The sequence below is a fragment of the Vanellus vanellus genome, assembly GCF_965231255.1.
Source record: "Vanellus vanellus genome assembly, chromosome: 2".
Taxonomy (NCBI): domain Eukaryota; kingdom Metazoa; phylum Chordata; class Aves; order Charadriiformes; family Charadriidae; genus Vanellus; species Vanellus vanellus.
Window position 1 is genome coordinate 170,010,563 of NC_138906.1, and position 15,035 is coordinate 170,025,597.

The 15,035-nt window shown below is 59.3% G+C and overlaps 1 protein-coding gene across 3 annotated transcripts in view; it reads right to left on the reverse strand.

Moving 5' to 3' along the window:
• Window positions 1-2,180: 2,180 nt before the first annotated feature.
• Window positions 2,181-15,035, reverse strand: part of HSF1 (heat shock transcription factor 1) — an 80,987-nt gene continuing 68,132 nt past the window's right edge. The window contains exons 10-14 of one of the 3 annotated variants that reach the window (XM_082498864.1): window positions 13,008-13,094; window positions 7,546-7,651; window positions 7,299-7,364; window positions 4,312-4,381; window positions 2,181-2,993 (exon numbers count right to left, since the gene is read on the reverse strand). In XM_082498864.1, coding sequence (XP_082354990.1) covers window positions 2,788-2,993; window positions 4,312-4,381; window positions 7,299-7,364; window positions 7,546-7,651; window positions 13,008-13,094 — 535 coding nt within the window. In that variant the 3' untranslated portion in view covers window positions 2,181-2,787. The remainder of the gene's footprint in view (window positions 2,994-4,311; window positions 4,382-7,298; window positions 7,365-7,545; window positions 7,652-13,007; window positions 13,095-15,035) is intronic. The other 2 variants (XM_082498862.1, XM_082498863.1) reach the window with 2 other exon arrangements.

Below are 15,035 nucleotides of genomic sequence, written 5' to 3' on the forward strand. Positions count from 1 at the left end.
TTGCCCCACCGTCACCGCAGCGGCCAAGGGCAGCAGAGCCCCGGGGTCGGGGCCACGGTCCTCGGCCGCCGCACGGGCTCACGGCACCGCAGACCTGCAAATCCCGCGAGTTTGGGGCAAACGCACACACGTGTCTCATCTTGAACGCGACATCCTCCCCTTGCCGTCTGCTGGCACAGGTCTTGCTCTGGAAGATGAACCTGTCGTTGGTAGTGCAGATAGATGTCCACAGAGGGGATGACTTCAGTCGTGCGGGATGGACAACCTTTGGGGAAAGAACCAAGAAACCAAACCCAAAGGATTTGGGAAACCCAAAGGAACTTGGGGGAAGGTGGAAGCGGAGCCATTTCAAGCGCTAACAGAGAGGAGGAGCGAGGGCAAACGTGGCATAAAGGGAATGAGGGAGACGGGTGTCCCGGGGAAAGGGGGGCTGGTGCAGCGGCCGCAGGAGTGGGATGTGTCCCCTGTCCCCAGGGAGAGGTGGCAGTGAAGCTGGACACAGGACAGGCCACCACCATTCGGAGGGGCCAACACCTCTGAACAGGCCAGGCTGAGCCAGAGAGGGGGGTCTGGTGCCCAATGTCCCCCACGCCACGGGATGGACAATCTGCTGTGCAGGGACATCACAGAACCACGCGCCGGTTTGGGTGGGAAGGGATCTTAAAGACCATCGAGTCCAACCCCCTCTCCTGGGCAGGGATATCCAGGGGTGGGGGACAACCGGCACCATCTCTGCCCCGCAGCTCCACGGGTAACAGCAGAGCGGGTCACCGTGACAGCCCCGGAGAAGGCAGCACAGTCACGTGGAGAGGAGATTCTCATCGGCACGAAGAAGTGACCTGAGTAAAGCTGACATGATGGTGCATCAAGACGCGCTGGTCCCATGACGCATCAGCGTGTCCCCCTCCCCGGATCAGACCTCAAAGCAGAGGGGTCAAAGCCACAACTTGGTCCCAAATCCCTTTTGGTGCCTCACTGCCGGGTGAGGCACAGCGGGGACATCACCTACGAGCTCAGCACCACCCACACCAGGTCCCCGATGGTGCATTTCAAGACACGTGTGACACTTGTGGGACTCCGGTGTGCCGGTCCCCCTGTCCCCTGGGGCAGGCGGGGAGCTCCGGAGGAGAGGCGCTGCATTTTGGACAAGGTGACGGTAACCAGTTGGCCCAGTGCGATGTCTTCTCTGGTCAGGAAGGGCAGCAACCCACGGCGGATCTCACCGAGAGCAGCTCCTGGATGCTGCCACCACTGCCCTCGTGGCAAAGGGCACTGGCTTGTCCCAACGTCCATCCTGCCCCTGTCCTCGCCGGCAGCACGGCTACGGCTGAACCCAACACCAAGATGCCTCTGTGCCTTTGGGGTGACCGAGCAGCACGTGCCACCACCCCAGAGCGGAGGAGAGCGGGACGGAGGGAGGTTCGAACGCTCTGAACGTAATGAAGATTTTTTTAGTTTGTTGGTTTTTTTTTTTGTTTTTTTTTTTTTTCTGGGAAAAAAAAAGCACCCCAAAAGGTGTGCGCAGCCTCCACCAGACCTCCGGCGCGTCGGCGTGGGCCCCGCTGCCATCTCGTCCTCTGAAACAGCCTGGAAAACTCAGCCCCGGAGGCCGGCCCGGGGTTCAGGCACGGGACCCGCAGCGCAGGACTCGGAAAACACACTCACGCTTTGTCGGCGGCCACGGGAGAAGCGCAGCGACACCTCCGGCTCCCGCACGGCCGACGCCGGAGCAGGCAGCGGCACCGGGATCCTCGCTCCGCGGCGCAGGGCGTCCGGGGGCAGGACGGGCAATTCCTGGGCCTTTATCCCATCCGCTTCCCCAACGGATGACAAGAATAAAAGCTTTCAACCATAGAAAAGCCACCAGGTGACAGACCATTTGTTTTATATATATTTGTATGTATATATATAGAGAGATATTTATATATATATAGATAGAAGTGGGTTCTTCTTCTCTCATGTAAAAATTCAAAATACAGTTTTTACTATTAACAATCTGAAGTGTAAATGTACAAATTCTTACCGCTAAGCAAAAGGAAAACAAAACCAAAGGAACAAATCAAAAGGAACACACAGAGCAAGAGGAAATAAAAACGAGGCGGTGGGGCCGGGCTCCGGGGCGCACGCGGAGCCCCCCCGGGGATCAGACCGCAAGGCAGAGACCACAACGGGATCCAACCCACCGGCGCCACATCGGCAAACTTTTATTTCTCTCTTAAAAACCATCGCATCCGCCTCTCCGGGGGCGAAGGGGGAAGGGGACAGGGGTGGAGGGGGGGGACTCCCTTCCTCGGAAAAGCTCCCCCGTCTGCCCACCCGGGAGGAGCGCCCCACGGCCGTGCCCCCGCCGGCGTCGGTGCGTGTCGGGGATGCGGAGGGCACGGGACGAAACGCAAGCGTCACGGCGCAGCCGGTGGTTCTGTGGCCAGCCGGGTTCTCCTGCCCGCTCACCGGCGCGGCAGCGGTGCCCAGCCGAGCCTCCGCGGCACGTCGGGCGACGACCACCGAGATGGGGTTGGGGCGGGGGGGGGGGCTCTCGCACAGCCCGGATCCCCCCGACGGCCGCCAAACTGGAGGAGCGCTGGGTGGCTAGAATCTAAAGCAGATTTCAAAACACCTCATTAAGCACACACACAAATGAAATCCTCACAGTGCCGGGGGAAGCAAACATGAACCAGAGGGTGTTTAGAGCTTTCAATGTCTGTGCAAAGCGAGGAGGCTGACGGCTGGATTTCCCTTTAGTGCTTATTATTCTTTCTCTTCCTCTCTTCCACCCTGCCCTGGGCCTTAGGATATCGCAGGGTCCTTGGGTTTGGGCTGCTCAGTCCCCGACAAGAGGGAGATGGTGGGATCTTCCGAGTACTCGTCTCCGTCCGTGAAATACGGCCCTTCCCCCAGCTCGAAGAATATCGGCAGGTCTCCGCTCCCCATGTCGACGGCGCTCGAGTCCACCAGGAAGAGGGGCTGGGCCGTGTAGTGCACCAGCTGCTTTCCTGCGGGGAGAGAGATGGGTTTGCACGAGGGAGTTGGGTTCGCACGAGGGAGTTGGGTTCGCACAAGGGTAGCGCCTTTCGGGAGGAGAGCCAGCTAACCGACCGCCGGGAAGTGGAACAAGAGACGAGATTTCGCTCCTGAAACCAACAGTGACTGCTGCCTCGCTCTTGCAAGTCATGCTGCTCACCACTGGAGCCGTGAGACACCAGGACTTGGGCAAAGCCTTCTGGCACATCAGCGAGAACAAGAATTTGACCTTAGCAGAGTTCCTGCCCCCTCTCTGGGATATCCGAGGGCTGGAGCCCCTCTGCTGGGAGGACGGGCTGGGAGAGGTGGGGGGGTCAGCCTGGAGAAGAGAAGGCTCCGCGCAGACCTGCGAGCCCCTTCCAGTGCCTAAAAGGGCTCCGGGAGAGCTGGGGAGGGACTCTGGGTCAGGGGGGGCAGCCGTGGGACGAGGGGGAGCGGTTTGACGCTGACAGAGGGGAGACTGAGAGGAGATGTGAGGAAGAACTTGTGGGCTGTGCGGGCGCTGAGCCCCTGGCGCAGGGTGCCCCGAGAAGCTGTGGCTGCCCCATCCCTGGGGGTGTTCAAGGCCGGGTTGGACGGGGCTGGGAGCGACCTGGGCTGGGGGGAGGTGGCCCTGCCCGGGGCAGGGGGGGGAACTGGCCTTTGAAGGTCCCTTCAGCCCAAACCATTGGGTGATTCTATGACACGCTGGGAGGGACCAGGGGCTTTTCTCTGCCTCCGCAGACACGCCGGGAGCACAGGGGGAAGGCCCTGACCAGGCTGTGGGATGCAGAGCCCCCAGCTGGGTGCTGGCGTTGCTGCCACGAAGGAAGAGCAGCGCTGCGACAGCCCACGCGATTCCGCGCAGACAGACGTCGCAGGAGGGCCGGGGCCGGCAGGGACCTCGAGCGCGCTGGGCCATGGCAGGCTGCCCAGCGCCGTGGGTGAGGATCTGCCGTGGTGGAGGCTCCTCGGCCTCTCCGGGCAGCCTGTGCCAGAGCTCGACCACCCTCATGGTAAAAAAAAAAGCAGTTTCTTGCATTTTGATGGAATTTCATGTGTTTCAATTTGTGCCGTGGCCCCCTGCCCTGTCCCCGGGCACCGCTGGGGAGAGCACGGCTCCCTCTGCTTCATTCCCTCCCACCACGGATCCGTGCGTACAGCTGAGACCCTCTCCATCCTCTCTCTCTTCTGTGCTCAACAGCCTCATCTCTCTCAGCCAAATATGGTTTTTGGGAGGAGAAAGGATTTGGCCACAGCCTCAGTTCTCACGGTACCGAGTCACTGGACGCCGAGACGGCTGCCCGGTACCTGTGTCTGCTGTGCCGGCCTCTGTCTCCGCGGGTTTCTGCTGTTCCTGCGACGAAAGGAGATCCTGAATCTGCAAGGAGAAAGGTTGGGTCGGTGAGCGGCGTTGCACGGGTCAGGCGCGCGCGGCTCCGCTCTGCGCCCGCCTCCGACCAACCCGACGCACGCACTGTGCAAAGCAAGACGGGATTTACAGTCTCGAAGCCGCACCGGGGCAGAGAGAGACCCTCAGAGGTTTACCCGCTCGTCGGCGACGGCGCAGCCTGTGCCCAGCGCTCCCGCTCCCGGGGGGGACGCGCCACCCCGGTTTCACAGATCCTCTCTCCTACGCGCTCCGCAGCGCTCCCTTTGAGTACAGCACGAAGCGTCTCCGCATCCCGGGATCTAAAATCCCAGGGAAAGCCTTCAGGACACGTTTGTGATGAGTCATTTGATTTGACTTTTTTTTAAAATTTGTTTTTATTTATTGGAAGTCTTATAGCTACTAAAGCACCTGAGGGCTGCGGGAGCCGGCAAGCTGCCAGAGCGCCCGGGGCTGTGGCTGCGGACACGATCCCCTTTCACACCCGTCTCCCCCAGGCACGACGGGGCTGGAAAAGCTGAGCGTTAAAGGAAGAAAACCTTTGGAAGCGGGAGAAACCCACAGTGCCCACCTGAGAAGCTCCGCTCGCTGCCAGGTCAGGAGGAAGCCCTGCCACCCTCAGAGCCAACGTTGGCCGGGGAACGCGGCGCTGTGCCTGCTAATCCCGGAGGGCTGCACCGAGAGCAGGACTCACCACCGGCGCCGCTGGAGCTGAGACTCTCCCGCGGGATCACTTTCCCTCTCTGGATTTACAGTCAGCTAATAATCCCGCGGCTACTGATTACAGCAGCCGCTGCCGGGGAAAAGCCACCTTAGCGAGTAGGGAAATGTGGAGCCAGCGGGTTTTGTTACCGCTTAGCGAGTGGCACCAAGCAAGCGCGGAGCGCCGGGAGCGCACGGGTCTTCCCACACCGTCCGGCCACAACGTCGGACCCCTGCAGCTCCCCGTACAGCCAGCGCAGGGTCTCCGCAGCGCGAAGGCCGGGCGAAGACAAACCCAACGTTACAGAGAAGGGAGAAATAACACCCGAGTGACCTTGAGCCCAACACTACCCGCGCTGAAGAGCTAAGCTGTGCCTTTCAAAGGGCTCCTTGAGTAAATCCCGCTTCCAGATTTTTCCACGGTGTAACTCTCAGCTCAACGACACGGAGTAATCCCTTTCCGAATTACTGAATCTTCGCTGCTGGCGTTCTCCTCCCAAATCCCGCTAATCCCTCGCCCTGCGCTCCCTGCCCAGCCAGCCCCAGCCCCGGCCGGCAGCGGAGCTTCCAGTCGGTCAGGAAAGCGGTTAAACAGCTTTTGGGGTGGGTATTTCTCTGCACACGTGTGAAACGGTTCTCTGCACCTTTGCACTTCCCCCTACAGCCCCTTTTACCCCGCAAAGAACTCGGCTAGCCGTCGGGCATCTGCGTCACACCGCTGGGCGGGAGGAAGAAGCCAAAAGGTGGAGAAATGTCCAGCGAGAGCCACGCTCCAGAGACGCCGCAGAATTCCTGACTGCGAACCGCTGCCCCGCGCTTTACCCATGTCCCGGGCAGGGGAAGGTGTACCCCCTCTCCAGCGCAGGGTAAGGCGTACCCCAAAATCGCTCGTGGGGATTGTCTGGCATAGGGAAAAGCCACAAGGTCTCCCAAGGTGTACTTCGGAGAGGGGCACGGTGCCGTCCGTGCTCTCCCTGCTCCATAACACCGGCATTAACACCTTCTGCCCCGCCACCCCAGCAGCACACGCCGCATCACCTGCGGGCTCACAAAGTCCCCAGCAAGGAGACTGAATTCGGGCTTTCCTGCTTCGCAAAAACTTTCAAGGTGTTCCCTGTTCTGCACTGGGGGGAAAAAACAGAAGATCCCTTTGTGCTTTTTCAGATAAAACCCCGCCCAGAGTCGGGGGGAAGGAGGGGTTAGAGACCGGCTGAGGGTCTCCTGCTCGCTCTACCAACTGGACCAGGAGCCCCCGCGCTCGGTCTGATCTGGCCCAGACTCCCTCTCCTGCACCCACCACAGCATCTGAGCTGGTTTTTATCTCCGTCCCCCTCTCAGTTTTTCTCACGGAGTTGTTGCGTTTTGCGCAGACACCGATCCAGGTGCCAGGGCAGAGCGGGGCCAGCGCTGCCGCCCGAGCACCGGGGGTGCACGGAGCCGGCGCAACACGGGGGCTCCAGAGGCTGCTCGGAACCGGGGCAGGGAGAAGGACCTGGCTCTGCCCCAGCCTGGCAGCACCCCGCTGGTCGGGCTACCGGCTACTCTGAGGGTCCGTAGACACTTCGGTTTTGACCGTAACTTCCACCCCACCGCTCCAAGCGCCTTCTCAATGCAGCCGCGAAATGCTGTGTTTGGCTCATCAGCATCATCTCACGAAAAAATCATTTTATCGGGCAACACTGGCTCTTGCAAGGAGAGTCCGCGTTAGTGCCTTGCGCGGCGTTCAGCGCTGATGATACGCAAGCAAATAAAATAAATAAGACAGCACATGATGGAGTTCGCCTTGAGAAAACCTCCTGACAATTTCAGAGAGTCAAAAGGAGGGTTTATGGAAACCACATGCAGCTCTCCAGGCTTCGGTGCACTTCCACGTTCAGGGGGCAGAGCTCGCATGAGAGATGGAAGTCTCAGCACCTAATTAACCGCGTATGAATGATGAAGTAGCCCGGCTCTCTGTACGAGCTGCTCAGAGAAAGCCGCAGTGCTAATTGAATTATTTCCCCCCGGTGGCTCCCCAAGCCTGCGCGGGGCTCCGCGTTCCTCCTCTCTCCCGCATCCCCTCCCTTCGGGCTGGGGCCGGCCCGGCCGCTCTTCAGAGCCTGTCAGAGCCTTCCTTTAATCACACGGAGAGGCTGCTGCGGAACAGCAGGACACACTTCATTCTGGCAGCTGTGTGTGCATGGAGGGATTTTTAACAGCTACTCACACTGGCAAGGCTGCTGTCCAGGTCGGGAAGGTTCATGTCTGTAACCGTCATTGAAGGGCTAAACAGCTGCCAAAGGAAAGAATGATTAGTGTAGGGAAGGAAAGCAAACGCAGGCGTGCTGTGGACATTCATGGTTGAAGCTACCGTGGTCCATCTGCCACCGCACGCCACACGCACATGGTACCGCCAGACGCAGCTGGGGCCCCGCTCCTGGAAGGACAGGCAGGAGGAGGGAGGCGATACTCACGTCTAACAGCGCGCTCGTGTCTACGCTGAAGCCGTGCGTGGTCAGCATCGTCTGAAGGTTATCCAGGTTGGAATCGATGGTGTCCAGATGGTCATTGAGTTCATTCCTGTGCAAAAGAAAGAGGAGCGCAGGCGATCAGCGCCGAGCAGCCTCTCCCAGGTCCTGGGCTACTAAGGGGACTTTATCCACCCCAGGACTGTGCAACCCTCCTATGACCCCGCAGGAGAGCGGGACCGGGGCTCCTGGCTCTGCGCAGCCGCCAGCTCCAGCCGCCGGCGAGCCGGGCTGCTCCGGTGCAAGACAGCAGCGATGCTCTCTCCCTCTCTCCACGCGGTCCTCCGGCCTGAGCCTGGAGACACCGCTGGGACCTGTTCCCGAGAGGTCCGAGGGTGAGCAACCCAGACGGACGAGAAACGGGGAATTTCTGAGGAACCCCAGGATTTCCGCGGGCCATTTAGGCTCTGCCGTTAGGGGGCTTGGTAACCACTGGCCGCCGCGGGCTGGCAGGGATCTCGGTGCAGCTGCATCGGACCCTTTTTCAGTCCAAACGCAAGGACGGCCTCTGCTCGGCACTGCCTGGTTTGCAGAGACGTGCCAAAGAAGGGATAACAAACCTTCTGCCCTGCAACAACTCGCTTTGGGGGAAAAGTTTCAAAGGGACGACCGCTGGCCAGCAAAAAAACTCCGCATCTGGACTGGCAACGGGGAAAACATTGTTTGTTCAGCTGGAGATGGAGTTTCTAGTAACAACGGAGAGAACTAAAGCTGCGTCCGTGTACCTGGGGAAACAAACCTTCCCACTGCATCCCGACCTGCGCACGGCCCCGCGCGGCTCCCGGCAGCACCGCAGAGCGTACAGCGACGCGGCGGGGCACAGGGGGGAGAAGCACCAAGCTCCCACGTAAATCACGGCTCGCTTGCTGGCAAACAGCGAGCGCAGGATGGGGATGAACAGTGCAATTCCTCTCAGCTACCTCTCCCGCTGAAAGCCGGTATCTTGTCGGAGCCGGGCTCCCTCCGCAGCCACCTGCAAACCGGGCACGGTGCCGGGATGGGCGGCACGGAGGTGCCAAACCCACAAGCCATAAGAGAGACCAGGCCAGCTCAGGGGACACCGCTCGTTCCCTCCGACAGAGCTCTGGGGTAACTCTGCAGACCAAAGCGGGCGGCAGAGCAGGAGCAGTCCCAGCAAAGGTTGTTCTGAACTGACTCAAGACCCAGAGCTGCGAGGCCGAGCTCCAGAGAACGGTCATCCGGATGGCAGAGGGACAGCAAGGGCTGCGGAGGGGACGGCGAGGTGGGGAACGGACCCCACACCCTCTTATTCTCTAGTTCCACCGTGCTCGTGGCGTTCATGTTCATGGTGCTGCAGAATAACAGAAGAAAAGTGGGTGATGTGAACCTCACGGTGCTACCAACAGAGCCTACACGGCTCTCCGAAGAGCACTCGCGGGAAAAACAGTCCTGTTTGTTCATAGCCCGGCGCCTGACCCATGAAAAGCCCCCAAATTTGGCACCGTTAGCAGTAGCAGGTTCAGGTTATTGACGTTCTGGCGTGGCCTTGCGTTGGATCCACCACGTTCTCTGTCTTAGAAAGGCTCTTTTTGGCTACTGCGGGTGCTCGGGAGGGGGGAGCGGTGCAGGTCCCGCACAGGGAGCCCCAGTACCGGCAGCTGCAGGGGAAGATGTCAGAGAGGCACGGGTGGACGTGCACAAGCACCAGGCAAAGAGGAAAGCCGCGGTTTTCAGTCTCACGTGAATTAGAAAAACGCCAGGAAGCTCCTTCTCTTCTTGGAGGCTCTGTACCTGCCGTGGAGTTCGTCCCCCCGACTACCACGGCCACCAGCATCCCGCAGAGGAGCCTTTCCGTGATGATCCCGTTGGGAGACGGACCATCCCCGACCCTGCAAACACCCGACTCAGCCAGAGCAGCCGCAGGTCCCGGTCCTCGGCCGGCTCAGGCGCCCACGGGCCAGCGCAGCTCACACGAACCTCCCCGGCTTGTTGCTCCAGAGCGTTGACGTTCTCTCATCCTACAGCAGGAAGGTTACAAAATCGAGTCTGTTTCGCCACCGCTGCAGAAAACGAAAAAAAGAGGCGGCAAGGTCACATCGCAGCTCGGCAAGCCTCGCAGCAGGAATGAGCATCCTGCCAGAACAACAAATATCCTCATTCTGGGAATACCCTGCTCGGGGCCGCAGGAAAGCTGGCTGCAGACGCAGCCCGTGGACACATTCCTGCCCTGCCTCTCCCGTGCACGCAAACGGGAGCTGCAGAGTTCTGTAACTCTTTTTTTTTAGAACTAAGATCCACGGACACGCGGCAAATAAATGAGTTATCCAAGTTTTGTGCTTTTAAATGACTTCCGAAGTCCTCACAGCACAGGAGGTGTGATGGATGGATTTCAGGGACGTGCAGCAATCCCACCATTAGCAGCATCCAGGAGCGGGGAACAGACCAGTCCCAGCCAGGGTATCTTTAGAAACCCCACCAGTGACCAGCTTCTCCTTCCACCCCTCGCGGGGACGGAGTCCACACAGGGGTACGCTCCAGATCATGCAAAAAGCGACACCGGGATTAGACCACTGACAAACTCCAGACCCTCGAAGCAAGTCTCCCTGCTTCTTTGCAGAAGGGGCGAAGGGGCCTCTGAGCCGCTGCTTTCCACGCTGAACTGGAAATTGGTCGTTGCTGTCTGGTTCCAGTACTGCTGGAGAGAAGACCCTCTCGCTGCTGGTCCCGCTCCGTGTGTGCTGAGCCACAGCCGACGCCGGGCTCGGTTTGCCATCAAAAAATGCTCACAGGGCAGGGAAGTAAGAGGGAGCGTGATTCCCTGGAGGAACACAGTTTTTCCTTAATTTTTCAAGTGTGTTGCCAGTTGAAGCAAGAGGAAGCAGTGTCTCCAGGAGAGAGCCGAGGTTGCTGCACTGAGAGGTGTGTGCCCGTGTCCCTAAAGCCCGGCAGCCCAGCGGAGCGGCCCGAGCCGCGCGTGCCGAGGAAGGCGGCCAGGGGCTCCCGGTGCCCCCGAGAGAGGCCAGGCTCTGAACGCGAGGAGACCATCTCCAGTTCTGAGAGATCAACACCTTCTCTTCAAAGCTGAGACTCCGGCACAGAGCCTTCCCCGCCGCCCGCAGCCCAGGGAAGAGCAGGGCATGCTTTCCGGGACCGGAGAACCAGAAGCAGCGTCTGCACTGGGCTGCATCAACCCAGGGAAGGGACAGGGAGCTCCGACACGAGGGTCCCACCGAATCGCCGTGTCCCACATAACCTGCGCCAGGCCCCGCAAACCTATGGCAGAATCCCTAGAAAGCGTGACGGGCACAGGATGGATGATACGGGATTGGTGACGCTGACACAGAAGAGCTTTGCCTGTCCCCAGGGATGCGGGCGCGCAGGGAAAGGGGGACTGGCAAGATTTTGGAGGTAAAGAATAACCCTGAGATGCACTGCCCGGCTCTGCTTTCCCCGTCACACGGACCGTCCCCGAGCTTTGCACCTTCGCAGCAAGCTGCCCGGGTCTCGCCGCCCGCCACCTCGCAAGAATTAACAAAGCCCGGCTACGCAGCGCGCCCCGCTCCTCCAGCGCCGCTTCCTCGGCTGCCGGGGCGGCCCCGCGGAGCGCGGGCTCTCGCGAGACCCTCGCCGGCTGAGTTTCCATCTGATGAAGTGACGGGAGGCAGCCTGCGCGGTGTGGTCTCGCGCTGTGTGGGCTGTTTTACAGTCTGAGAAGTGGTTATGTAAAAATAGCACCTTCTAACTCAACAGATCTGCTCTCCGTGGGTCCGCCTCTCTTCCCCGGCAGAAAGACGTGTTTAATACCGATGCCACGGTGGCCCCGGACACCGGGTGCGCGAGCCAGGGCACGCTGCGCCAAAGCCATCGACCGTGCCACCCTTGTGATGACTGATGGAGGCAGCAGAAAGCACGCGACCTGCCTCTCCCTCCACCGGGAACCAGTTGAGCTGGCAGTCAGGAGCGGCAGCTTTTTATTGGGGGGAAAAAAAGGCACGTTTTGATACGGACGCTGATGAGAGACCTCCACCTGCCAGTCCCTCGCGATGCCTCCGGCGCTGCCTGCTGCCACCCCTGCCACGCGCGTTCCAGCAATGCAGCTGCCCGCAAGCCCAGCCAGCGCCCAGCACCACCGCGATCCACCGCCACGAGGAGAACATCCTTCCCAGGAAGGACCGGAGCTCCTGTGGAGCGGCTGAGCTCCAGCGCTGGGTTCTGGGGTCTCCATCAGGCACCGGCAGTGCTTTCGCAGGGAGCAGCTTCCAGTGCCACCAGCCCGGCTCCCCTCCCTAGCAGAGCTGCCCGTCCCTTCTGGCCCCGAATCCGACCAGGTACGGGCTGCTGGCTACTTCCCAGACATGACCCACTGGGCACCAGTCACTTCTAGGGGTCCCACAGCCCCCAGTCCTCCCAATTCGAAGCACTGAAGATGTACAGAGCTGGTTTTCTTCCTTGTATCGCTTTCCTTTTCAAATGCTCCACTTTCTAAAAGCCAGAAGACAGAGCGGCTTGTCAACGATTATCACATTTGTGTAGGGAAAAAGTGGTCCCCTGGACCCAGCGCTCTCTCCAGGCCACCGCGTTGCTTCTCCGTGTACGTGGGAGTTGGGCTCGGGGTGTAGGACAGCCGGTCCCGGGTCCCACCAGCCTGCAAAGAGCCACCAGAGCAGTACGCAACGACTCCCGCAGTGCCCACCTCTGACATAACCCTCGAGGGGGACGAGACACCAATTTAGAAACGCATTTTAGCTCAAGCCAGATTACATCGGTCTTTTGCATTATTCCATACGTTATCTACAAGCATTTAAGGGCAATACTTCAGCCAGTTTTCCCTAGGGTCCTGCTGTTAGCCATGGTGGAAGGCGGGCTACTGGCCTAGGTGGATTTTCTCCCGATCTGGGATGTTTTTTATTATGGAAAAGCTGTATTAGAACAGCATCTTGGTGCGCGGTCAGGTTTGCAGTGGGAAGTTTCATTGTTCTGTCATTATCACAAAACCGGAAAATGCATCAGGAAAGCCGTTCCAGCCCGGAGCTCCCATCGCTTTCCAGCGCAACGCTCTCTTACTGAGGTGTGTGAATTTTGTGCTGGCAAGAGACACCAAACCGGCAGCTCCCAGGGCTGAAGTTTCCATTCATCAAACCCAGGTACAAGGCGGACAGCAGCAGCGCAGACTTCCCTCCCCTCCCTGCCAAGACCACCTAAAAGGATGAGAAGCGGTTTCGCCTCCGCTGGCCACTCACTATGTTCAGTTGCTGCGTGGAGTTGGCCCGAGCAGTCTGCCACTCGGTGCCAATTTTGAGAGCGAGCTCTCTCCTGGTCGATATACTAGCTATACCGTTAGGAAAGCTGCCTGCCGCGCGCCGGCAGCTCCCTGCTCGGGGCAGCGCTCCCCTGCTCTCTCGCCCAGAATCGCAACGCTTGGGGACAGCGGCTATCGAAATGCTAACCCTTGCTGTGATCTGCAATGAAGTGAGGAAGAGGAAGAACTGGGGCAAAGACGAGTGACCTCTGACATCTGCGGAGTGCGAGTCAAACTGAAAAATACAAACAGAAGAGGATACTAGATTCAAAAGACTCACAATCAGGCACTTTCAGGAATGAAACGGTTGTCACGTTCAAAGGCAAGAAGGGTTAATCGACCATGCTCCTGCGCTTTAAGCGGCGTGGGACGCGCTGCGCTCACGGCCCCGCAGCGCTTTCCAAGCGGGGAAGCGGTGTCAGGCCGGCAGAATTGTTACGAGCAACAAAAAAACAAACGTGAAAACAGACAGCCCCGCAAAAGCAAGTGAGGACAGCGCAGGTTCGGTACAGCACAGCCAAGCGCAGTTAGAAGCTTCTCAGCGTGACAAACTACTCTGGGCGTGGGTGGGCTGAGTTAATGTCTGCAGGGTGGCACTGCCGCGGGGACCAGAGTCGGTGTCACCTCTAACGGGGCACCGAAGCTCTGGGAGAACAGCAGCACACAACGCTCCGTTTAGACAGACTGGGATATACACGATATGTTAATAATGTAGGTGTTGACGTCTTTCAGCACACAGTGGGCTTTGGCTCTTGTAAAGCGGCTCACGAGGGTCCCCGGGTGGATGGTGGATGATGTTTGGGCAATGCCGTCAAGTGTTTCCATGCACACATTCCCTTTTATTGCCCGACTCTCAGTACTGTCACCGGCTGCTAAACCACTGTTGGTCACAGGAGGTAATTCTCAGTTCAGATGAAATTCCCTCGGACAAAGGATGCCTTGTGGCTTAAATAACAGCCCGCGTGGCTCACAAAGAGGCACCGCATGCTGTGACCTGCAGTCTTACGGGCTGCTCTTCTCCAATAAATTTGAGAACAACCGAAACATGCTTCATGTGATGAAAAACAGGTTATCGCTGAGACTCCTTGGCAGGCTGTCAGTGCCTGGGTCAAGCGAGCGGCGTTCGGGCGCCCCTGCTATACTGTGAAGTCACCTGCCATCAGTAAACACTTCCCTTATTAGCTGCACCTCAACACGATGAGTAAACTCCTGAGAATTTAAGAGAAGCCTCAGAGAAGGGGCGCTGCACAGTGTCACATCCTCAGCGCGGCGCAGACGGCGCACCAGGACACGCGGCTTGTCCGGTCCCAAAGCCTGAGGAGCAAGGGCTGAGCTCCGACCGCGGGATGGGGCACACGGAGGGGCCGCCTGCTGTGGCACGGGGCGCTGAGAAGACTCTGGAGCAGGGTCTGAGACTCTCCTGGGGATGTGACTAGCAGCGTCCTGCCCAGTTAAAACAGCTCTCTGCCAGCACTTCAATTAGCAAGTCATCCCTTCTGCCTCTTCAGTATCTCAGTGCAATCTGTGCTCTGGTCATTCCGCTTCCCACTGGGCACCTACAACTGCTGGGAGGCTTAGAATCATGGAATCACAGATGGTTTGGGCTGAAGGGACCTTGAAAGGCCATCGAGTCCCCCCCTGCCCTGGGCAGGGCCACCCCCCCCAGCCCAGGTCGCTCCCAGCCCCGTCCAACCCGGCCTTGAACACCCCCAGGGATGGGGCAGCCACAGCTTCTCGGGGCACCCTGCGCCAGGGGCTCACAGTAAAGAATTTCTTCCTTATATCTAGTCTGAATCCCCCCTCTGTCAGTTTAAAGCCATCACCCCTTGTCCTATCTCTGCAGGCCCTGCTAAAATGTCTGTCCCCATCTTTCTTATCAGCCCCCTCAAGTACTGAAAGGCCACTGTAAGGTCTCCCCGGAGCCTTCCACCGCTGCTCTGCTCGAGCAGACGCGGGGCAGCTGCAGTGACACCGGGAAAGGAGCCGAGGCCTCGGCACGCTGCGAGTGCTGACCCCCTTCTACGAGTTTACACTCCTCTGACGTAAAAGGACACCGGGAGTTCAGAAACCCCACAAACAACGCTGCCCGCGGAGACGCTGAGGCACAAAGCTCGTACCATCCAAGCCCGGGGAGAGCAGAGGTTGGGGATCCCTCTTATTATTTACACTTTGCCGT